Source organism: Octopus sinensis, linkage group LG19, assembly GCF_006345805.1.
Source record: "Octopus sinensis linkage group LG19, ASM634580v1, whole genome shotgun sequence".
Taxonomy (NCBI): domain Eukaryota; kingdom Metazoa; phylum Mollusca; class Cephalopoda; order Octopoda; family Octopodidae; genus Octopus; species Octopus sinensis.
In genome coordinates, this window is record NC_043015.1 from 45595540 (window position 1) to 45619551 (window position 24012).

Here is a 24012-nt window from a genome sequence, read left to right on the forward strand (position 1 = left end):
AACCTTACTTTTATATATAAAGACTAGCAGTATCGCCCGGCGTTGCTCGGGTTTTTAAGGGAAATAACTATATAAGCATTTTTAGAGAGTTACTTCCCTTATAGATGCCAATTCGGGCTTTCTTAGCCATTTCTGTTTTGGTGTCTTCAAGCCATGAAGTCGTTGTTCTAAAAGAACGCTGGTCTCCTTGACAACGCTTTACGACGTTGATTTCCTTACACTCCCTTCCCCACAGCTTCACGAGGGAGGGAAGAAGGGGGAGAAGCAAACAGGTGCAGGTGTGACCATGGACGCCAACTCCGCCGCCATCGACACACGAAAAATTATGCATTAAAATGGAATAAAAAATTATGCTAAATTATTTTTAAAATCGTAGACTCATCGTAGACGCGCGCTAATACCCAGAAGGGCTCGATATGAATCACGACTATAAGATACCCGCTTTTGGTTACACTGCACCGCAAAGTGTGGGAGTAGTTAGGAATCTAAATTGAAGGGGACAGACAGCACACAACTTGACTTTTATATATAAAGAAGATATCCTATTATACTTTTCCAAGAATAGAGGTGTCTGTGAATTACAGTCCGACGAAGGCTAGCACGTCATACCTTCGAAGTCACTGTCAACCCTCGTCTTGTAAAAGTGTGTGCGTATGACGAGCTTACACAGTTTCTATCCATGAAATTCACTCCCAGGGCATTGACCGGCCGCATGTGTTATGTAACACAGTGTATGCGTTTATATAACAGTGAACACTAACATAAGGTGTATTTTGTCCGTATATTTCATTACATCGTAAAATAAACTCTTAACTCTGAACCCATTTTTTGTTCTTTTTTTTTTTTTTTCATTATTTCAAGTTATTGGTCCCTATTATTATCGCAGAACCCTTCTAAACCAAACGACGACGGAAAAAGATCAGCAGAAACGTCAAATAAACAAACAAACACTCGTTTTGTTTACATTTTTTTAATAACTGGTTCACTCTGTTGCCGACCGCACCACCTACTTTACCCTCTCTCTCATTCTTTCTCTCTCACTCTCTCATTCTTTCTCTCTGTCTCTCTCTCATTCTTTCTCTCACACTCTCTCTCTCATTCTTTCTCTCTGTCTCTCTCTTTCATTCTTTCTCTCTGTCTCTCTCTCATTCTTTCTCTCACTCTCCCTCATTCTTTCTCTCTGTCTCTCTGTCTCTCTCAATCATTCACGCTTTTTTCTCTATCTCATTCTCTCCCTCTCTTTCTCTCTCCCCCTCTCTCTCTCCTCCTTTCTCTCTGTCAATCATTCACGCTTTTTGTCTCAATCTCATTCTCTCTCTCTCTCTCTCATTCTCTCTCTCTCTCTCTTTCTCTCTTTCTCTCTACCTCTGCTGTCTCTCATGAATGTATGTGTGTATGTATCTATGATTGTGTGTGTGTGTGTGTGTGAATCTGAGAGAATGTGTATGTATCAGTGTGTGTGTCTGAGAGAGAGAGAGAGAAAGAGAGGAGGAAGAGAGAAGTAGATTGAGTGGGAGAAACAACTAGATAAGAGATAATAAAATTATCCGTTTACTTATTATATAACAAACCAAGCTTACCTGGTGACAATGTAAAAAGGAAGAAGCGGCTCCGAAGTTAGTAAATGAAATTTAGTTTGGAGAAAGGTAATAAACACAAGTGAAATAATAATTGCGAATGCTTATAAACCAGGAATTGGTTTCCTTTCCCTTATCTCCAGACGGGGTTTTCGCCGATAATTCCTCACTTGTCGCAATTTGTGATCCTAAAGCTTATAGTACATACATACCACACACATGTCAGTGACACATACGGAACCCAGTTTCCCAGTCGGAGATTTTTAGGAAATCCTAACTGTACTGGATAGGTGACTATATTTATTAATTGATTTCTTTTCATCTTTTATACACATTTGATATATATATATTTCTTTCTTTGACACACGCATACACACATCATTCACACAAACGGAGCCCAGTTTCCCCCAATGAGAGATTTGTAGGAATTCTTATTACTGTATTGAACAGGTGACTATATAACTATATTAATTGATTTCTTTTCATCTTTTATACACATTTGATATATATATTTCTTTCTTTGACACACTCATACACACACCATTCACACATACGGAGCCCAGTTTCCCCCAATGAGAGATCGTAGGAATTCTTATTACTGTATTGAACAGGTGACTATATAACTATGTTAACTGATTTCTTTTTCCCCTTTTTATCCACGTTTCATAAATGTATCTCTCTTTCTTTGGGATTTATTTCGTTTTTTTTTATTTCCCCACTAGTTTTTATTTTTATTTTCCTTCTGTGAATCCAAGCCGGCTTCAACGAAAACAAAAATGCGGCTAAAGTTGCCGAATATGTTACGTAAGTGACCATCTCCGGTGACAAAACGATTTGTATCGCATGGAAACGACATGTCCATATTCACCATTCACAAATAGATTAAACTGAGTTAATTAATTAGTGTTTTGTGGTATATTTTATTAACATCAACAGCACAGCTTAAAATTCCTTTTGTAGACATCCAGAGATTCCAAACGTGTGAATAATAGTTTCAAATTTTGGTTACGAGGTCCGCGATTTCAGAGCAAGGAATATGAATGCCAGTCTTATTCCTTATGCCAGACTAGGGAAAATGTTCAGGGGACATTCTTTCGATATAGATGCAAAAGAATTACATCGACTTCAGTGGTCATCGGGCCGCTTGGCATTTTGTCCGATGCGCTAACGATTCTGCCTAATACTTTTATGAACCAATGAAGGAGTTTATAATTACTAAGACTTAACTTTAATTAACAAGTTGTATGGTATGTTCTATAAACAATGGAACATCATACTTTCGAATGTGGGGAAATATTCGGGGATTCTAGCTTCTTGTTTCAACGTAGTTCCTTCTGTTTTGCGCTGGAAGTCGACAATTTTATTTAAAAAAAGACAATTATTGTAAGCAAAACTTGTTTCAAGACTTGATGAATATGTAAATGAGTTGATGTGTACTTGCGTGCGCGCACGCGCGTGTGAATATATGAGTTAGGGCGTGTGTGTACTCTTTTACTCTAAATTGTTTTGGTCATTTGACCGCGGCCATGCTGGAGCACGGCCTTTAGTCGAACGAATCAACCCCAGGAATTATTCTTTGTAAGCCTGGTACTTATTCTATCGGTCTCTTTTGCCGAACCGCTAAGTTACGGGGATGTAAACACTCCAGTATCGGTTGTCAAGCGACTGTGGGGGGACAAACACAGACACACATGCATACATATATATATATATGGCGAAGTTTCGCATGTCGTAGCACAGTTTTCCGTAAAAAACTTTTATTTTTTTACATAAGTAATGAGAGCGAAAGAGACTAAGAGGAAGCGATTTTACGATGAGAAGGTTTCACTTTGAAGTCGGCCTGTGTTGTTTTGATGGGTGTGGGAGACAGACAGTATGTTGTGTATTGAAGTGCTTCTGTTAGTGTTGTGCGAAGAGACAGAGAGTAATGTGTGAAAGAGAGAGATAACTGATTTTTTACTCGGTGTATGTTGTATATGTATGTATGCATGTATGTGTGTGTGTGTGTATGTATCTATGTAGTGTGTGTGTTGTAAGTATTGTGTGGTGTATGTATGTATGTATGGCCGATTCATCGTAATTTTTTACTCGGTGTATGTGTAATATGTATGCTGCATGTATGTGTGTGTGTGTATGTTATGTATCTATGTATGTGTGTATGTGTATGTATGTAGGTGTGTATGTATGTATGGTCGATTCAGTGTAATTTTTTACTCGGGTATGTGTTATGTATGTCTGCATGTTGTGTGTGTGCGTATGTATCTATGTGTGTGTGTGTAAGTGTGTGTGTATGTATGTATGTATGTATGTGTGTGTGTGTATGTATCTATGTATGTGTGTGGGGTGTGTGTATGTATGTATGTATGGCCGATTCATATTTTTTAATTTTTTTACTCGGTGTATGTGTATATGTAGTCTGGTCTCTTCATACACACTAACAGAAGCACTTCACTTACACAACATACTGTCTGCTCCCACACCCCATCAAACACACACAGGCCGACTTAAAGTGAAACCTTCTCGTCGTAAAATCGCTTCCTCTCTAGTCTCTTCGCTCTCATTACTTATGTAAAAAAATAAAAGTTTTTTTACGGAAATCGAATCGGGAAATCTGTGCTACTACAACCGAAACTATGCCTATAGGCGATCTTTCGTCTCTAGTAGACCTTTCCGTCATATACACACACGTATATATATATATATATATATATACACACACACACACACAACACACACACCACATATATATATATAATATATATATATATATATTATATATATATATATATATATAGTCCAACCCATGCTAGCATGGAAACGGACGCTAAATGATGATGATGATATATATATATATTATATATTTCTATGTCTTGTTATATTTGTACTATATCAATGTATAATATCATTGCTGTGGTGTAATGGTTTAATAAAGTATTGATTGGGTATTATCTGATGGTTGATGATTGATTTAGGTATGTTTCTCCATTTTCTAATTTTGTATATATATATATACATATATACGACGGGCTTCTTTCAGTTTCCATCTACCAAATCCCCTCACAAGTCTTTGGTCGGCCCCACGCAGTGGTTGGTAAGCAAGCTATTTACCACACAACCACTCCTGCGCCTGTATGGAAAGGCATGTGTGTGGAAGCAGATAAACAGACACTTTTGTAGTAGGATATGCATGTCACTTTAGTAATAAAGTCTGTATTTTCATTATTGTATGTATGCATGTATGTGTGTATGTTTGCATGCATGTATACTCTTTTACTCTTTTACCTGTTTCAGTCCTTTGACTGCGGCCATGCTGGAGCACCGCCTTTAGTCGAGCAAATCGACCCCGGGACTTATTCTTTGTAAGCCCAGTACTTATTCTATCGGTCTCTTTTGCCGAACCGCTAAGTGAACACACCAGCATCGGTTGTCAAGCAATGCTAGGGGGGACAAACACAGACACACAAACATGCACACACACACATATATATATACATATACATATATACGACGGGCTTCTTTCAGTTTCCGTCTACCAAATCCACTCACAAGGCTTTGGTCGGCCCGAGGCTATAGTAGAAGACACTTGCCCGGGACTGAACCCGGAACCATATGGTTTGTAAGCAAGCTACTTACCACACAGCCACTCCTGCGTATGTTCATGTATTTATGTATATATTTATGTCTCTGCATGTACCTGTATGTGTGTCCGTCTGATTTCTATTTTCCTATTTTTCTAATTTCTGAAAGGAGTAAGTCAGTTGTGTGTGTGGGACATACCTGAATGGAAAGTAAAGTGCAGGTAAAAAAATTGATCATTTGAATATGTGTGCGTGTGGGTGAACAGGGTGATACTGTCACTTAGCTTGGAAGCAACGCTAATTGATCAGCCATACCTTATACCTGCAGTTAAAAACATCCCAGCTGTGACTATACCATTTTGTTCTTAGTTGGTGACTGTGTAATTTGAGTGATATTTGGCTGCTATTTCTTGTATGTCTACTCAACTGAATTTTTGTGTCACTAAGAAAAATCTGCTTTTACTTTTGAAAGAGTTGATTAGAATTGTTCATGAAATATGTTAGATAAACACTAGACATAAAATGATAGATGATACAACACGATGTTTACTACAAAGAAAAACAAGAAAATCATCAAATTTTTTATTACTCTTTTACTTGTTTCAGTCATTTGACTGTGGCCATGCTGGAGCACCGCCTTTAGTCAAGCAAATCAACCCCAGGACTTATTCTTTGTAAGCCTAGTACTTATTCTATCAGTCTCTTTTGCTGAACTGCTAAGTTACAGGGACGTAAACAAACCAGCATCGGTTGTCTAGCGATGTTGGGGAGGGACAAACACAGACACACAAACATATACACACATACATTACATACATACATATATATATATATATATATATATATATATATATATATATATATATATATATATATATATATATATACACATATGCGATGGGCTTCTTTCAGTTTCCATCTACCAAATCCACTCACAAGTCTTTAGTTGGCCCGAGGTTATAGTAGAAGACACTTGCCCAAGGTGCCATGCAGTGGGACTGAACCGGGAACCATGTGGTTGGTATGCAAGCTACTTACCACACAGCCACTCCTAATTGTAAATAAATTTTGGAAATTTTTTTTTATTTTTCATTGAAATATTTTTTAAATGGGTCGCAATAATAAAAGATTGTGAATTGCAGGCATAGAGGTTCTCTCGTCAGCTTAAGATCCATTTTGTCAATGATTCTTGATTAATGGTGAGCAATAATTTGTGTCTTGATTGATTCCATCCGCAATTAGCTGTTCTTAGAGATAGTTTGCGCAATACACTGACATCTCTGTTTGTCTCTCTCTCTCTCTCTCTCTCACTCACTCACTCAGTCTCTCTCTCTCTCACTCACTCAGTCTCTCTCTCTCTCTCACTCACTCAGTCTCTCTCTCTTTCTCACATGGAGTCTCTTTTTCTCACACAATTTCTATCTCTCACACACTCTGTATTTCACACATATACATAATCTCTCTTTCTCTCTCACACACACACACAATTTTTCCCTTCACACATACAGCCACTCTATATCTATCTATCTATCTATCTATCTATCTATCTATCTATCTATCTATCTATCTATCTATCTATCATCTATCATCTATCCATCTATCCATCTATCCATCTATCTATCTCACTGGCAATACATAAGGTGCATGTATGAAATATTGGTAAAATTGCATCAATTTGCCTCTTCTTTTCATTTCTTTAAACTAAAATGAGGGGAATTAATGACTTTAGGTTGACACAAAACAAAAGTTAGGAAGATTATTTACAGTTTGTGTTGTCTACCATTGTGCACTTAGAAAAGTTCTTCAATTTGGAGTGGCTGTGTGGTAGGTAGCTTGCTTACTAACCACATGGTTCTGGGTTCAGTCCCACTGTGTGGCACCTTGGACAAGTGTCTTCTACTATAGCCTCGGCCAACCAAAGCCTTGTGAGTGGATTTTGGGAGATAGAAACTGAAAGAAGCCCATCATATATATGTGTGTGTGTGTGTGTGTGTTGTGTGTGTGTGTGTGTTTGTGTGTCTGTGTTTGTCCCCCCACCATCGCTTGACAACCGATGTTGGTGTGTTTATGTCCCTGTAACTTAGCGGTTCGGCAAAAGAGACCGATAGAATAAGTACTAGGCTTACAAAGAATAAGTCCTGGGGTGGATTTGTTTGACTAAAGGTGGTGCTCAAGCATGGCCACAGTCAAATGACTGAAACAAATAAAAGAATATATGTCCTCTAGGACATATATGAATATCACAGCAGCTTAAAATTTTGACTTCTCTTAAAATCTCAAGTTTCATGCTTTTCCTATATAAAATGTTAAGTCATGTATCAGGTTTGTTTGTATTTCTCTCTCTCTCTCTCTCTCTTCCTTACCATTTCTCCTCCCTTTATCCCTCTGTTTCTCTTCCTCTCTCTCTCTCTCTCTCTACTTACTCTCTCTATCATAATCACAGGAGGAAGCAGTGGCTATACTGAGAGAGATGCAGGAGAAAGAAAGTATTATTAAGGAAGGTAGCAGATTAGATACATAGATAGATTTACAGAGTAAGAGTGAGTGTGTGAGTGACAGAGAGAGAGAGATTAACACTTGCCTATCAGTTAGGCAAGTGCGATGGTGGGGTAGAAAAAAGTGAAAGAGGAAGATATAGTGTAAGTAAAAGAGGAGTGGTAGAAAAAAGAAAGCAAAAGCTCGTGTGTGTGATTGTGTATTTCTGTGTGTCATTGCATGATACCATTTGGACATCAATGAGGCTATGTTTACAATTTCTGTAAACATGAGGTGAAACAAAACACCAGAGATGCTTTGCCCCAGATAGAAACTGCAGGAGTTAATCAGAAAAAAAAATTGCAAACATTTCTTTTTAATCCATTGCAATGTCGGAGACACTTCCTTGCCAGCAGGTATCTCAGGGTCACAGGCATTTCTCCCCTTAGCCTGTGAGTAAAGGTGAAGCTACCTTTCCGAGTCATACTGACTCATAAGGGCCGGTTTCCCAGTTTCATGGCATGTATATTCCCCACCTGGATGGGATGCTAGTCCATCGCAGGATTACTCCCTTTTGCCAGCTGAGTGAACTGGAGCAACATGAAATGAAGTGTTTTGCTCAAGAACACAATGCATTGCCCCTCCAGGAATTGAAACCGCAATCTTATGATCATGAATCCTACACCCTAACCTATTTCTTTACTACCCACAAGGGGCTAAACACTGAGAGGACAAACAAGGACAGACAAACAGATTAAGTCGATTGTATCGATCCCAGAGCGTAACTGGTCCTTAATTTATCGACCCCGAAAGGATGAAAGGCAAAGTCGACCTCGGCGGAATTTGAACTCACAACATAACGGCAGACGAAATACCGCTAAGCATTTCGCCCGGCATGCTAACGATTCTGCCAGCTCCCACACCCTAACCACTAAGCCACGTGCCTTAACACTTCATCTGAGTAGGGCAATGAGGACTGAATTAGTCTTTACTTGCAAAAGGGTTCCATTTGCCATCTCTTGTCAACCACAGCCACCTTGGACTTGTTTCAGTTGCCATGGTAATAGTAGTAGGGTGAGCTGATTCGCAATGTCCTCCTCCCACCTCCACTTCCCAACTGGCGCAAACGCACGGGCGGGCAGCTGAAGACCTGGGCAACGACAATAAAGGAGGACCTCTCTGAACTCTCAGTCCGCAGGTGGTCGGTCTGCGCAGATGGAACCGCAAATGGCTCACTATCTCCAGTTACCTTGCACGGGACCGTCGAGTGTCGGCCACCATGGTTCGTGATGCCATTAGGACCAGAGAAGAAGCCGACTCAACCCACCCTGGGTGAATGCCATCACAAGTACAGGTACAAGTTTCAGTTGCCATGCCTATCTCCTTCATGTCTTTCTTCAGTTGTCTGGGTCCCAGAACAATCTTCTGCAGGAAATAGTACACCAATCTTAGAGGAGAGCTGCAGCCACCAATTTTAATAGGGAATTAGGCCACATGCCATCCCTTGACAAGAGCCCCGTCAACCAATTCCTGATATTTGGTTTTCTTAGCCATTGAAAAATATTGAGTTTGTCTTTCCAGAACACTTAGTTCAACCATTCCTTGGCAATTATTTTTGCACTCCTGGAGAACAGCAACATGTCCTGGCTGGAGTGATGTTACTGCTATTCCAATATGTCAGTAGCTTAGTGGTTTTGACTTGTGAAGGCCAGTGAAATATAAATACCTTAATTAAAATAAAAAGGAAATGATACATAAGGGTTGGTGACAGGACAGGTATCCAGCCAGTGAGCTGGCAGAATCGTTAGCATGTCGGGCGAAATGCTTAGCGGTATTTCGGCTGCCGTTACGTTGTGAGTTCAAATTCCACCGAGGTCAACTTTGCCTTTCATCCTTTCGGGGTCGATAAATTAAGCACCAGTTACGCACTGGGGTCGATGTAATCGACTTAATCCGTTTGTCTGTCCTTGTTTGTCCCCTCTATGTTTAGCCCCTTGTGGGCAATAAAGAAATAGGTATCCAGCCGTAAAAACATGTCTCAGTAAGTCTTGCCCAACCTATGGCAGCAGAGAAAGGAAAAGAGGAAAATGATGATGGTATTTGATATGACTCTCTCTCTCTCTCTCTCTCTCTCTCTCTCTCTCTCTTTCATTACTGTATTTGATAGCATAAAAGACACACGGGCATATTAGACACAATCCAATTTCAGCCATGCATCATCATCATCATCATCATCATCATCATCGTTTAGCGTCTGCTTTCCATGCAAGCATGGGTTGGACGGTTCGACCAGGGTCTAGGAAGCCAGAAGGCTGCACCAGGCCCAGTCTGATCTGGCAATGTTTCTACGGCCGGATGCCCTTCCTAACGCCAACCACTCCATGAGTGTAGTGGGTGCTTTTTACGTGCCAGACGAGGCTGGCAAACGGCCACGATCGGATGGTGCTTTTTACGTGCCACCGGCATGGGGGCCAGGCGAGGCTGGCAACGGCCACAATTGGATGGTACTTTTTACATGCCACCGTAAAAAACACCATATTTAGGGGGAAATATTTTAGTGCATCAGTCCACAGCCTCCCACCCTCATAGCTATCCATTGCATGTACAGGTAAGGATATGTCCTCTGTCTCTGGCTAGATCATCCTACCAGGCCTTTACAAGGGGCTGCTGAAAAGTTCCCAGCTTTGGGTAAAAGAAAATGCAGGAGGATCAATTAATTCTGATTTTATCCAACGTATTTCCCTCTCAGATTCATACACTTCTTGTAGCAGTCTTTCAGTTTTTCTAAGCCCTGTAAAAGATCTTAAAAAATTGGTCCTCCAAACAGGCCTTTCATGATACCCTTAAAGCCAAGATCTTTTCAGCACCACCCTCCCCTTATACTCTCATTTGATGCAGCAACTGCAGGCTGGAAGAGGCCTTGTGGCAGACCCCCACATAGCTAGACATGATAGGGGAAGATCTCCAGAGGCTCAACGTTACCTTGGAGGATACAGAGGGGCTGGCACAGGACCATCAGTGATGGAAAGCACTGGTGGACCTGGTTGGCTATATGCATGAAGACTGGAAATGAACAAGGCGGCGAGCTGGCAGAAACGTTAGCACGCCGGGCGAAATGCTTAGCGTTATTTCGCCTGTCGTTATGTTCTGAGTTCAAATTCCGCCGAGGTAGACTTTGCCTTTCATCCGATAGGGGTCGATAAATTAAGTACCTGTTTCGCACTGGGGTCGATGTAATCGACTTAATCCCTTTGTCTGTCCTTGTTTGTCCCCTCTATGTTTAGCCCCTTGTGGGCAGTAAAGAAATATATATGCATGGTGATGTCTCTGGGACCAGAAACTTGGGATAACCCCCCAGCCCCATGAAGCAAGAAAGCATTAAAACATGTAATACAGACCCAACTTCACATATAAGGCCTGGGGCAGGGGTGATTTTTAAGACATTTATTTTAGAAAAAAAGTGTATCTTATCTATCATCAAATATTTTATACCCCTTTCACTCCCTCCCTTTCATTTTACTTTCACTTTGAATTACTCTCTCTATTCTCTACTCTCCTCCACACTTCTCTCCTCCACACTTCTCTCCTCCACACTTCTCTCCCTCTGCATCTCATTCACTTCCCCTCTCTCTGCTTCCTTTACATTTAACCGTTTTTCCCTTTCTCTACTGAAATTTTGCCAGAACCAACCAGAACTTCATGCGCTGTTTTCAAACCAGCGCTTGTTGCCAACACAAAGATATGAACTCCAATGAACTCAGCGAAGACAGCTCAACAACACCAACCACTAAAACACCCATCACCAAAACTCCAAAACCGATTTCAGAGAGTGTGAAGAAGGCCAAGTGTGAAGCATTATGGGGGATGTTTATTGGAGATGCTTTGTCCATGCCAGTCCACTGGTACTACAACACCAATGATATCCTGAAGAACTATGACAGATGGATATCAGACTACATAGCTCCAAAGACATTTTACAGTGGATCCATTCTTCCACTGTCTGCGGTTGGTAAGTATTCAGTTCAGATTTTATTCTTTTTTATCCTCAACTAGCAGTATCGCCCGGCGTTGCTCGGGTTTGTAAGGGAAATAACTATATAAGCATTTTTAGAGAGTTGTAGCCAAAAAATAGCAAAAAAATGCATTAAAAATGGGAAAAAAATTATGGTAAATTTTTTTTTAAATCGTTGACTCATCGTAGATATTTTTAGAGAGTTACTTCCCTTATATAATAGCGGGGAAAATGCATTAAAATGGAAAAAAAGATGGTAAATTTTTTTTTTTAATCGTAGACTCATCGTAGACGCACGCTAATACCCAGAAGGGCTCGATATGAATCACGACTATAAAATACCCGGTTTTGGTTAAACTGCACCGCAAAATGTGGGAGTAGTTAGGAATCTAAATCGTAGGAGACAGACACACAACTTGACTTTTATATATAAAGAAGATGTATATTTTCCTCCTCGTCCTTCTATATTTCTCCTCCATGTCTTTTCCATTTTTTTAAAAAATATTTTCGGTTATTTGTAGAAATGTGGAGGTGCAATGGCCCGGTGGTTAGGGCAACGGACTGGCGGTCGGAGGATCGCGGTTTCGATTCCCAGCCCGGGCGTTGTGTGTGTTTATTGACCAAAAACACCTAAAGCCCCACGAGGCTCCAGCAGAGAGAGAGAACGATAATTTAAAATAGATACGTAGTGAAAAAAAAAAAAACTGGTTCACTGAGGCACAACAACGCTTTTTAAAGATTTTCTAATTATTTTTATTCCTTATTAATTTTTGTATCATTTGTAACCAACACAGTATCGTCGTTATTATAATCAACATTAACTTCCCCGTTATCATTTACATCGTCATGAACACCCTCTCCAGGCTCTTCATTACCGTCTTCATCTAAGGTTTGCTTTCCACTCTGCTGTGCTACTCAACAGCTTTTTAATTAGATGCAAGGTCCTTGATGCTTTAATAGAGACTCCGAAGTTGCAGCATTTATGCTTATTCCAAGGTCATTTAACAGCGACGTGAATGGCTTAAATCTAATTTTGTTAATACTTGAATTTCCGTCTGCAAACTTATATAAGCATTTCTATGGGAGATAACTTTGTAATTTATTACTCTGTAATATCAAGATTTGCTTCCCTTCACTGTTTTAACATTAACGTATAATAATAATAATATTCAACCAATATCCACTTTTACATACCTTGCCCAGACTTGTGCCTTGGAGGAGAACTTTCTAGGTTCTATCCTATGGTCATTCGTGACTGAAGGTGTCTTTTAACCAAAGTACTTCAAGGATAATACTTTCAAGTAATTTAAGAAATCTTTGTGTAGAAGGTCTTCAAAAGCTTGCAATTCTTGGATTAACAAAAAGAGTCACTAGCTCTGAATTTACCAGACGGTATTCATGATAGCAATTTGGAAGATGTAGTCATCTTGAAGCTAATATTAATGATGAGGTTAATAGCTGTGGAGATGATAATGACAAGAATAATGATTGTATAATAATAATAATAATGAAATTATTGTATACAGTGCTCAGGTGCACCACAACTTGTCAGACAGTGCATATAAAGCATATGCAGTAATGTACAAATGTATGGAAAGCGAACAATGCATGAGTCAGGTACATGCTTGTGTGTGTATGGAGGGGAGAAAATCAGGAATTATGTAATTATGATGTCAGCAGAAAATTTTGATGATGAAGGTGGGAACATAGTTAAAAATATTTGAAAGAAGATTTGTGCATGGAAAACAAGAAGAATCATATACCTTTCAAGAAAAGTGCTTTGAACCATGATAGATTCTTTAAATTAAATAATTAAACTCTTTTTCATCAATTTCACCAATTTTGTTATTTTCATATGCTTGATGTTGAACCCATGTTACTATCATATTTCTGTTTCTTTATGATGCTTCTGTTTTTCACCCTTCCCTTAGGTGACAGTGGTCGCATATCTTCAAGTAACAATCGAAACGAAACCATTATAGGCCAAGTAATTTTACATGACAAGCTTAAATTCTGGACGAGTGGAGATCCATATTTTTACCACCAAGGTAAGATATATTTCAAGTTCATTAACTTAAGGTTGTTGTCTAAATTGTTTTCACTGCAAAACTTTACTATTTATATTTGGGGAAAAAGCAGTGAGCTAGCGGAATAGTTAGCATGTTGGCCAAACTGCTTAGTGGCATTTTGTTTGTCCTGACTGGCCTCCGTGCCGGTGGCACATAAAAAGCACCATCCGATCGTGGCCGTTTGCCAGCCTCATCTGGCACATAAAAAGCACCCACTACACTCTTGGAGCGGTTGGCGTTAGGAAGGACACCCAGCCGTAGAAACATTGCCAAATCAGACTGGGCCTGGTGCAGCCTTCTGGCTTCCCAGAGCCAGTTGAACCGTCCAACCCACAGACGTTAAACGATGATGATGATGATGAAGGAACCCTTCACCTGAATAAAATAGTTATCAAAGGGGTCCATACATAAGAAAAAAATGATTGAGAACCCCTGCTCAATACAGTCAATTGATCAGCTAAAAATAGCAGCCAAGTCTCCCTCAAATTACACTCTACTAGCTTGACCCTTTAGCATTTAAGCCAGTCATATATTCTATCTAATATTCTCCTTGTTTTATGTTCAAACTGGCCGGATCCAGCCTCTCACATAGATTCTGCAATCGTGGAAATATTGAAGCTATGCGATAATGGAGGATTAATTCAAAACAGTGTGAATGAATAAGCAATACATTTGGCCGAGTAACCCGAAAAGTAAAGGGTTAAATAAAGAGGGCACTTGGCTCAGTGGTTAGAGCATCGAGCTTATGATCGTGAGGTTGTGAGCTCGAATCCTGGACCGGGCTGCATGTTGTGTTCTTGAGCAAGACACTTTATTTCTCGTTGCTCCAGTTCACTCAGCTATAGAAATGAGTTGCGATGCCACTGGTGCCAAGCTGTATCGGCCCCTTTGCCTTTCTCTTGGATAACATCTGTGGTGTGGAGAGGGGAGGCCGGTATGCATGGGCAACTGCTGGTCTTCCAAAAACAACCTTGCCTGGACTTGTGCCTGGGAGAGTAACTTTCTAGGTGCAATCCCATGGTCATTCGTGATCAAAGGGGGTCTCAGAAATATAGAGGGATATACTGCACTGTGTCTGTTCAAGAATCATATATTTGCTCAGAGATGACCTGGGGATGAACAACAATAGCAACAACAAAGGGTATTGAGGCTTTAATAAAAGATACTTGCCCAAGGTTGTTGTTTGTTCCTTCTCAAGCCATTCCTGGCTCATAAGGGCCGGTTTCCCGGTTTCTTGGCGTATAGGTTCCCTACCTGGACGGGACGCCAGTCTGTCACAGGTGAGCTGCAAGATGCAGGAGGAAAGAGCGAGAGAAAGTTGTGGTGAAAGATTCAGCAGAAGTTTCGCCATTACCTTCTGCCGGAACTGCGTGGAGCTTAGGTGTCTCGCTCATAAACACACACATCACTCGGTCTGAGATTCGAATCCACGATCCCTCGACCGTGAGTCCACTGCTCTAACCACTAGGCCATGTGCCTCCACACTTGCCCAAGGTGCAACGCAGTGGGGCTGAACCCAGAACCATGTAGTTTGGAAGCAAGCTTCTTAACGTCACATCCACTCCAACTGTATTAAAAAAGAAAAAAAAACATTGTTATTATACTCACAAGTGAATATGACTCGATAGTATGTACCGTGATTTCAGCACTTGTAGTTGCCTATGTAGTGAGAAGCAAACATAGACATCCTCTCAGCCCTCCTCATGGCTTTTGACCTCAGTAGAACATCAAGGATGTAACAGCCAAAGGAAGAGAGAGCTGCACTAGCACTTGGCTGGTACTCATTTTCAGCAGAGTAGACTGGCACAGTGTGAAATGGTGAACTTTGCTCAAGGACACAGTGTGCTACCTGGTCTAGGAATTGAACCCAGATGTTATCAAAATCAGTCAGCCCAACATCATCATCATCGTTTAACTTCCGCTTTACATGCTAGCATGGGTTGGACGATTTGACTGAGGTCTGGCAAACCAGAAGGCTACACCAGACTTCAATCTGATCTGGCAGAGTTTCTACGGCTGGATGCCCTTCCTAACGCCAACCACTCCGAGAGTGTAGTGGGTGCTTTTACGTGCCACCAGCACGAGGGCCACGCTCAGATGGTGCTTTTTATGTGCCACCTACACAGGAGCCAGTCTAGTGGCACTGGCAACGACCTCACTCGAATGTTTTTTCACCTGCCATCAGCGCAAGTGCCAGTAAGGCGACGCAGGGAACGATCACGCTCGAATGGTGCTTTTTACGTGCCACCAGCACAGAGGCCAACAACAACAACAAAAACGATTTATATAGTTTCTTCCTTTTCTTGAATACTTTCATCAGTTTTGTATAAGATGCTTGTAAAAGTACGATTTTCTTTTTTTTTTCCACCTTTCTTTTCTCTTTCTCCTTACCTGTCATGAAGGGATGAAGCCAGGTGATAATACTCTTAATATGTTGGTCGCTCTGAAAATGCTTCAGACCATGCAAGAAACTGACCCATGGGCACTAAAGTCCGACCAAGAAGTCATGGCCAGTGTACTGGAGTCCTATGTCCATTTCATGACCACACCCAACACTCACAATGATACATATGCAGAATCTTTCCATCGGCTGTTCTTCAAAGACTGGAATGCCGTTCCTGACCCTCCATTAAGGGGACAAGACATTTTTGATTTTGCTAAAAGAAGGTAAAAGAATATATATATGTATGTATGTATATATATTTCGTTTTTGGATTTGGTTTGCAAGATTCTTTATATGAGTTTGTGTGTTGAAGCATGTTCTGTTGTGTCTGGGGAGAGTTGTTTTCTTTTTGTGCCTTATAATTTAACACACTCACTGGCAAAATTTCCACTTATTTCTTATTTTCATTTTCCTAAAATTTTCATTGCGTCTTGCAAGACAATTGAAAATGTTTCAGGACGCAACGAAAATTTTAGGAAAAGGAAAATAAGAAATAAGTGGTAATTTTACCGGCACAAAAGGGAAATTACTCTCCCCAGAGACGCGAGAAAGAACAGCTAGGTTCTATAACCACAAAAATTGGGGATAAAATTCAACAGGAATAAATTTGGAAAGGAAAACATTTACCATCGAGTTTCCTGGACCAATTGGTTTCTGATCTTTTACTGCGCACTTGCTGTAAGGACTGCGACTGCGCAGTCAAATTTGAAAAGTTAGGAGTGGCTGTGTGGTAAGTAGCTTGTTTACCAACCACATGGTTCCGGGTTCAGTCCCACTGCGTGGCACCTTGGGCAAGTGTCTTCTACTATAGCCTCAGGCCAACCAAAGCTTTGTGAGTGGATTTGGTAGACGGAAACTGAAAGAAGCCCGTCGTATATATGTATATGCGTGTGTGTGTCTGTGTTTGTCCCCCTAGCATTGCTTGACAACCGATGCTGGTGTGTTTATGTCCCCGTTACTTAGCGGTTCGGCAAAAGAGACCGATAGAATAAGTACTGGGCTTACAAAGTAATAAGTCCCGGGGTCGAGTTGCTCGACTAAAGGTGGTGCTCCGGCATGGCCACAGTCAAATGACTGAAACAAGTAAAAGAGAGTATAAACATGAGATAAGTAGTTTTGTTTGTCTCGTGTGTATATATTTAACCCTAGGTTGTAACTGAAGAAGATCAGACCTAGTGAGTTCTCCTTGACTCGCTAAAAGAAGATCAGAAACCAATTGGTCCAGGAAACTAGATGGTAGATGTTTTTCATTTCCAAATTTATTCCTGTTGAATTTTATTCATTATTTTTGTGGTTTACAGAACCTAGCTGTTCTTTCTAGCATGTAGAATCCCTGTAAGTGGATTCCGTATGTGTTTAAATATACACTATATCGTATGACTAATATATAGTCTTTTTGACTAAATTTTTTTACACGTTAGACCACTGGAAATGTAAATTTTAATTAATTTCCATTTCCCTTTGATATGATTAAATACTATATATATATATATATAATAATAATAATTGTGTACAGTGCTCAGGTGCACTACAACTCATCTAAAGTGTATATATAATCAGGTGTAGTTTCGGCGGATTTCGGAAAGCATGAGGGCCTTAAAGGATGCAGTGTCATGGCAGTCAACAACTGACGCAGGCAGTTTATTCCATGCTTCAGCAACTCTGAGCGTGAAAAAATGTTTCCGAAAGTCATGGGAGCTGTGTTGTTTTCTGACTTTGTAGGCATGTCCACGTGTGTTAGACACATGGAGATCAAAAAGGTGTTCAGTGTTGTTATTGGTGAGGTGGTTGACAACTTTGTGGGCGTTACCAAGTCCGTCGCCAGACGCCGGAGCTTCAGTGAATCCAAGCCCAGGGAAACAAGGCGCTCAGAATATGGTAGGTGTCTGATGGAGGGTATATATATATATATATATATATATAATATATATATATATATATATATATACATATAAAGGGTGAAATATAATTAATTTAATAAAATTAATAAATTTCACCTAGTAGTTTTTTCTGTATGGAAAGGACCATATTCGGTTAAAATTATATATAATTATAATAAGGGGTTATTTGCAACAAGTTGCTTAAACCACATACCAAAAATATTAGAAATAGCAGTCAAATAGGTTACCATTGGCTGCTATTTCTAATATTTTTGGTATGTGGTTTAAGCAACTTGTTGCAAATAACCCTTTATTATAATTATATATATATATATATATATATGTATATATACACACACACATACATAGGTAGAAAGATAACAGATATGTATATAAATAAATATAGATTATAGATGGATTGATAGATAGATAACAAAATGCATAAATCTATTTCAGATCGCGGCAAATTTTATCTCGACCACCTGATAGCCAACTGGCGAGCATCGGGGCTTTAGTATTGGTTTTGCCTTGGGTTCTACGCAATGCCGGCAAAACCGAAGACGAGTGTGCACAGACAGCAGTTGAATTCATCAAGTTAACGCACCCAGTTCAATCCCTGATTCCCTTTGTTGACATGTACTCCCGACTGTTTCACGCCACCTTGAACGGGTTTGATTTGGGATCTGAAGTAAGAAAAATACTGGCACACGCTTCATTGGGAGGCCACGACAACAGACACATGATGTTACATTTAGCAGATCAAGTAAGCAGGTAAGACCCATGCCCTTCACTAAGGGGGGTGCACTGGAGAGCACTGCCCTCATCAGTATTCAAAGGTGGCGAGCTGGCAGAAATGTTAGCATGCCGGGCGAAATGCGTAGCCGTATTTCATCTGTCGTTACGTTGTGAGTTCAAATTCCGCCGAGGTCAACTTTGCCTTTCATCCTTTCGGGGTCGATAAATTAAGTACCAGTTACGCACTGGGGATCGATGTAATCGAGTTAATCCGTCTGTCTGTCCTTGTTTGTCTCCTCTGTGTTTAGCCCCTTGTGGGTAGTAAAGAAATAAGTATTCAATGGTGCACCCTCAGATTTACAGTGATATCCTTATTTTGAAACTCCCCTTTAGCATTATTGCAAATTAGTGCTCATCCAGAATATTCTGAAGTTCCACCAGGCACTAAAATCTGGCAACAGGCCTGGGTAAGACCGAGAGGTGTGTGTGTGAGTGTGGTACACACAGGCATGGCTGTGTGGTACAAAGTTTTTTTCCCGGCCATATGATTCTGGGTTTAGTTCCATTGCATGGCACCTTGGGCAAGTGTCTTTTCCTATAGCACCAAGTGTACAGGAGCCTTGTGAGTGGATTTGGTGGACAGAAACTGAAAGGTGGCGAGCTGGCAGAAACATTAGCACACCGGGCGAAATGCTTAGCGGTATTTTGTCTGTTTTTACGCTCTGAGGTCGACTTTGTCTTTCATCCTTTCAGGGTCGATAAATTAAGTACCAGTTATGCACTGGGGTCGATGTAATCGACTTAATCCCTTTGTCTGTCCTTGTTTAGCCCCTTGTGGGTAATAAAGAAATATGAAACGTTAGCACACCGGGCAAAATGCTTAGCGGTATTTTGTCTGCTGTTACATTCTGAGTTCAAATTCCGCCGAGGTCGACTTTCTCTTTCATCCTTTCAGGGTCGATAAATTAAGTAGCAGTTACGCACTGGGGTTGATGTAATCGACTTAATCCCTTTGTCTGTCCTTGTTTGTCCTCTCTATGTTTAGCCCCTTGTGGGTAGTAAAGAAATAAGAAACTGAAATATATAGACATATCATCATCATTGTCATTTAATATTCATTGTCCATGCTGGCATGGGTTGGACAATTGCGAGCTGTTTACAGTACCTAAGCTTCCCTAGAAGTCACCCATATAAGTATTAACAAGGCTTGACATTGCTTAACTCTGGTGATTGGACGTGAACTGGTGACAGGAAGAACATCTGGCCATAAAAGTCCACCTCAACAAATTCCATCTGGTCCATGCAAGTATGGAAAGGTGGACATTAAAACAATGATGATGATAATGTGTACATCAGCATCAGCATCTTCATCATTTACTGTCCCTTTTCCATGCTGACATGGGTTGGACGATTCAATAGTAACTGATGAGCCAGAAAAATTACACCAAGCTCTAGTGTTTGCTTTCACATGATTTCTACAGCCGGTGACACATAAGAGAACCATCCGAACGTGGCCGTTGCCAGTGCCGCCCCGACTGGCCTCCGTGCTGGTGGCACGTAAAAAGCACCATCCGATCGTGACCGTTGCCATCCTCGCCTGGCCTCCGTGCCGGTGGCACGTAAAAAGCACCATCCGATCGCGGCCGTTTGCAAGAATCATCTGGCACCTGTGCCGGTGGCTCGTAAAAAGCACCCACTACACTCATGGAGTGGTTGGCATTAGGAAGGGCATTCAGCCGTAGAAACACTGCCAGATCAGACTGGGCCTGGTGCAGCCTTCTGGCTTCCCAGACCCCAGTTGAACCGTCCAACCCATGCTAGCATGGAAAGCGGACGCTAAATGATGATGATGATGATGATGCCCTTCCCAATACCAACCACTTTACAGAGCATACTGGGTACTTTTTCCATGGCACCAGCACTGGTGATGTCACCAAGTAACTCACAAGACAGAACCACACAACTAACTAGTGGGGTGTAGTATTGAGGGAGGTGGTTTTATGCTGGGTGATGAGAAGGTTAAAGTATGTGAGAGGGACTGGAACTGTTGCCTTTACTGTAGAGTGTGTGTTGGATGTTTTTTTTTCATGACTATTAAATATTTCTTTCTCCAGTTCTAGGGAAGTTATGAGCCTTCTGCCTTTTGAATCTGATGAGTCGCTTATACTGCTAAGCGCTTTATAGGTCCAAAACCAATTGGTCACTCTATGACCAGCTATAACTTTTAACTTCCTAAAAAAATATATATATTACTGCTCTAATGTTTTAGAGTATGTTTCTTGTTTGGATATATGAACTACTGGTGATATACACATATATATTTATATACACATACATATTTATATTTATATAAAAAAACAATTCAGTGCGACACCGGTGCAGAATCATCTCCCTCCGACAAGTCATCCTAACGAGACGTCTGCGTTGGCTGGGTCATGCCCTCCGTCGTCAACCAGGAGAATACATCTACGAAGCAATTGCCCCAGCTCCCCTTCAGGGTTGGCGAAAGCGATGTGGTGGACAACGAAAAACCTGGCTGATGACAGTCAAGGCTGATCTGGAACCCAACCTAGGCCCCCATATCTACGGCCGTTCGCCGCTGGAATAAGGAGTGGTTGGAGATCATGCAGTCGTTAGCCTCAAATCGCCAGGCCTGGTTGGGCGTTTGTGAGAGATGCAGCATTGAGTATGAATGAAGCCAGCTCAACCCACCCTGGGTGAATGCTGTCAAGTCAGTCAGTCAGTCATATATATATTTATATACACATATTCATATATATACGAGTTGCCTATACTGCTAAGTGCTTTATGAGTGTGAAACCAATGGTCACTCTATATAACCAGTCATAACTTTTTATTTCCTAAAAATACATTACTGCTCTAACACTTTAGAATGTGCTTCTGTTTCATATATATGAACTACTGACGATGTCTGTGTGTGTGTAAATGCTAGTATGTATGTGTAATGCATGTGTATGTATCCATGTGTTCTTCTCTGTGTATCTTTCTGTTGAAGAGCATAGGCTCGAAACGTTAAAGACTTGTTTTATTTATATTTCCTGAGCGCCATACTAATACAATTGTTTGTTTGTATTCCACCTGCCTTCGTCTTTTGTTTATTTCCGTAAACCTGCCTTCGTCTTTTGTCTATTTTCATAAAGCTTCCCATATATATATATATATATATACACACATGAATATAATGAGTTTTCGGAGCATGGAAAGTGGATGTTAAACGATGACGATATATACACACATGAGCAATCTAATTTGCTAGCACTAATCAGGATGGGGTTATGTTGAAACCTTAATGTTTCAAATGGAAATATATATCTTGTTATTTTGTTTCATTTTTTACCCAGCACTGAAAAATCGTTAAAAAGTCACCAAAGAAACACCAGTTTACTTGGATTAGCCTGCTACATAGAATCTTCCATGAAAACTCTACTCTATCTGATGCTGTGTTTTGCTGAAGACTTCAACAGTGGTACATACGTCAACACCAATAGTGGAGGTGTGTAACCATCGCTGCTTTATATATTTTTAATTGTATAACAGTAACAATACATCTTTTTGGGTTTCTTTTTTTTTTTTTTGTCTTTTTCGGTCATTGGATTGCAGCCATGCTGGGGCAACACTTTGAAGGAGTTTTTTTTTCGTATATTTATGGGTTTTATTTAGCATTTATGCTATTTTTTTGCTTTTTTTTTTAAAGTCTGGTATTTATTCTGTCGGTACTCTTTTGCTTAACTGCTAAGTTACAGAGATGTAAGCAAACCAATACCTGTGGTCAAGTGGTGGGTGACAAGCACACACACACACACACACACACATACACACAGATATACACACTCAACAGGCTTCCATACAGTTTCCATCTTCCAAATTCACTCACAAGGCATTAGTTGACCCAAGGATACAGTAGAAGATATTTGTGTAAGGTGTCACACATCGGGGACTGAACCTGAAATCACATGGTTACAAAGTAAGCTCTTTAAATTTATATTTTTATGTTCAGTTATAATAAAAACAATTCTACATTAATCTGATGACTTACTCAATACTTTTGTTGAGTACAAATTTATTATTCTGAAACATGGTGGAAAAGGTAGACCCAGGAAGACCTAGGATGAGGTGGTGAAGCATGACCTTCGAACAGTGGGCCTCACCAAGGCAATGACTAGTGACCGGGACAGGTGCCAGGGGAGGCTGGCAACGGCCATGATCAGTTGGTGGTTTTTACATGCCACCGGTACGGAGCCAGTCAAGGTGACGCTGGCATCGACCACATACGGCTGGTGCTTTTTGCGTGCCACCAGCACAGTTGCCATATATATATGAACACATGTTGTAAAAAACTAAATTATATAAATCTTAAATTTTTATCCTCTTTGATTGCAGGTGAGAACTGTCATCGTGGTGCAGCATTAGGAGCTGTTTTAGGTGCAGCTTCGGTGCAGGGAAAAAGTGAGAAGATAAAAAACGTGTGGAAAAGCGGCCTGACGTTACATGAAGAACTACAGAAACTAGAAGCTAGTTTTCTTGCATCTGAACCTAGTCGAGAGAGTTAGTCCCGTGCCCCCCCCCTCATCCCAGCATACACACTCCTGATGAGAGTTACCTCCCTTCCATATAGACACTTGGTGTCAACAGCTGTGTTGCTCTGGTTAATTAGACGTAGAAAAAAAAACTACTCTAATTCATCTAAAGAAATTAGTTATAATAATATTTGTTAATTATAATTTTTTTTCTCAGTCCTTTTTTTAAGCCACAAATATTTTAGAGCTAATCTTTTCATAAAACCTCAAAAAGATTCCTGGAATTAATTTCTTAATTCCATTTTCTGAATGAGAGATTAACTGAATTAGAGATCAACTCTCTCCCTTTCTCTCTCTCTCTCTCTCTCTGCATATATATATATATATATAACGGGAAGCTTTATGAAAATAGACAAAAGACGAAGGCAGGTTTACGGAAATAAACAAAAGACGAAGGCAGGTGGAATACAAACAAACAATTGTATTAGTATGGCGCTCAGGAAATATAAATAAAACAAGTCTTTAACGTTTCGAGCCTACGCTCTTCAACAGAAAGATACACAGAGAAGAAACACAGAAATATATATATATACAGAGAGAGAGAGAAGGGAGAGCTTCTTAACTTATATGATATACACTATTACTCTATCTGTAGTGAGAGGCAAGAGGAGCCGATGAAAATCTCAGCCCAAAAATAACAGTAAT

The 24012-nt window shown here is 40.3% G+C and overlaps 1 protein-coding gene across 7 annotated transcripts in view; it reads left to right on the forward strand.

Annotated features, from left to right (window-relative positions):
- LOC115222273 overlaps window positions 1-23488 on the forward strand; it is a 33817-nt gene extending 10329 nt beyond the window's left edge. The window contains exons 1-8 of one of the 7 annotated variants that reach the window (XM_036511430.1): window positions 7813-8084; window positions 8579-8594; window positions 11311-11639; window positions 13574-13690; window positions 16114-16378; window positions 18491-18805; window positions 22132-22283; window positions 23171-23488. In XM_036511430.1, coding sequence (XP_036367323.1) covers window positions 11330-11639; window positions 13574-13690; window positions 16114-16378; window positions 18491-18805; window positions 22132-22283; window positions 23171-23340 — 1329 coding nt within the window. In that variant the 5' untranslated portion in view covers window positions 7813-8084; window positions 8579-8594; window positions 11311-11329 and the 3' untranslated portion in view covers window positions 23341-23488. The other 6 variants (XM_036511434.1, XM_036511429.1, XM_036511432.1 and 3 more) reach the window with 6 other exon arrangements.
- Window positions 23489-24012: the final 524 nt, after the last annotated feature.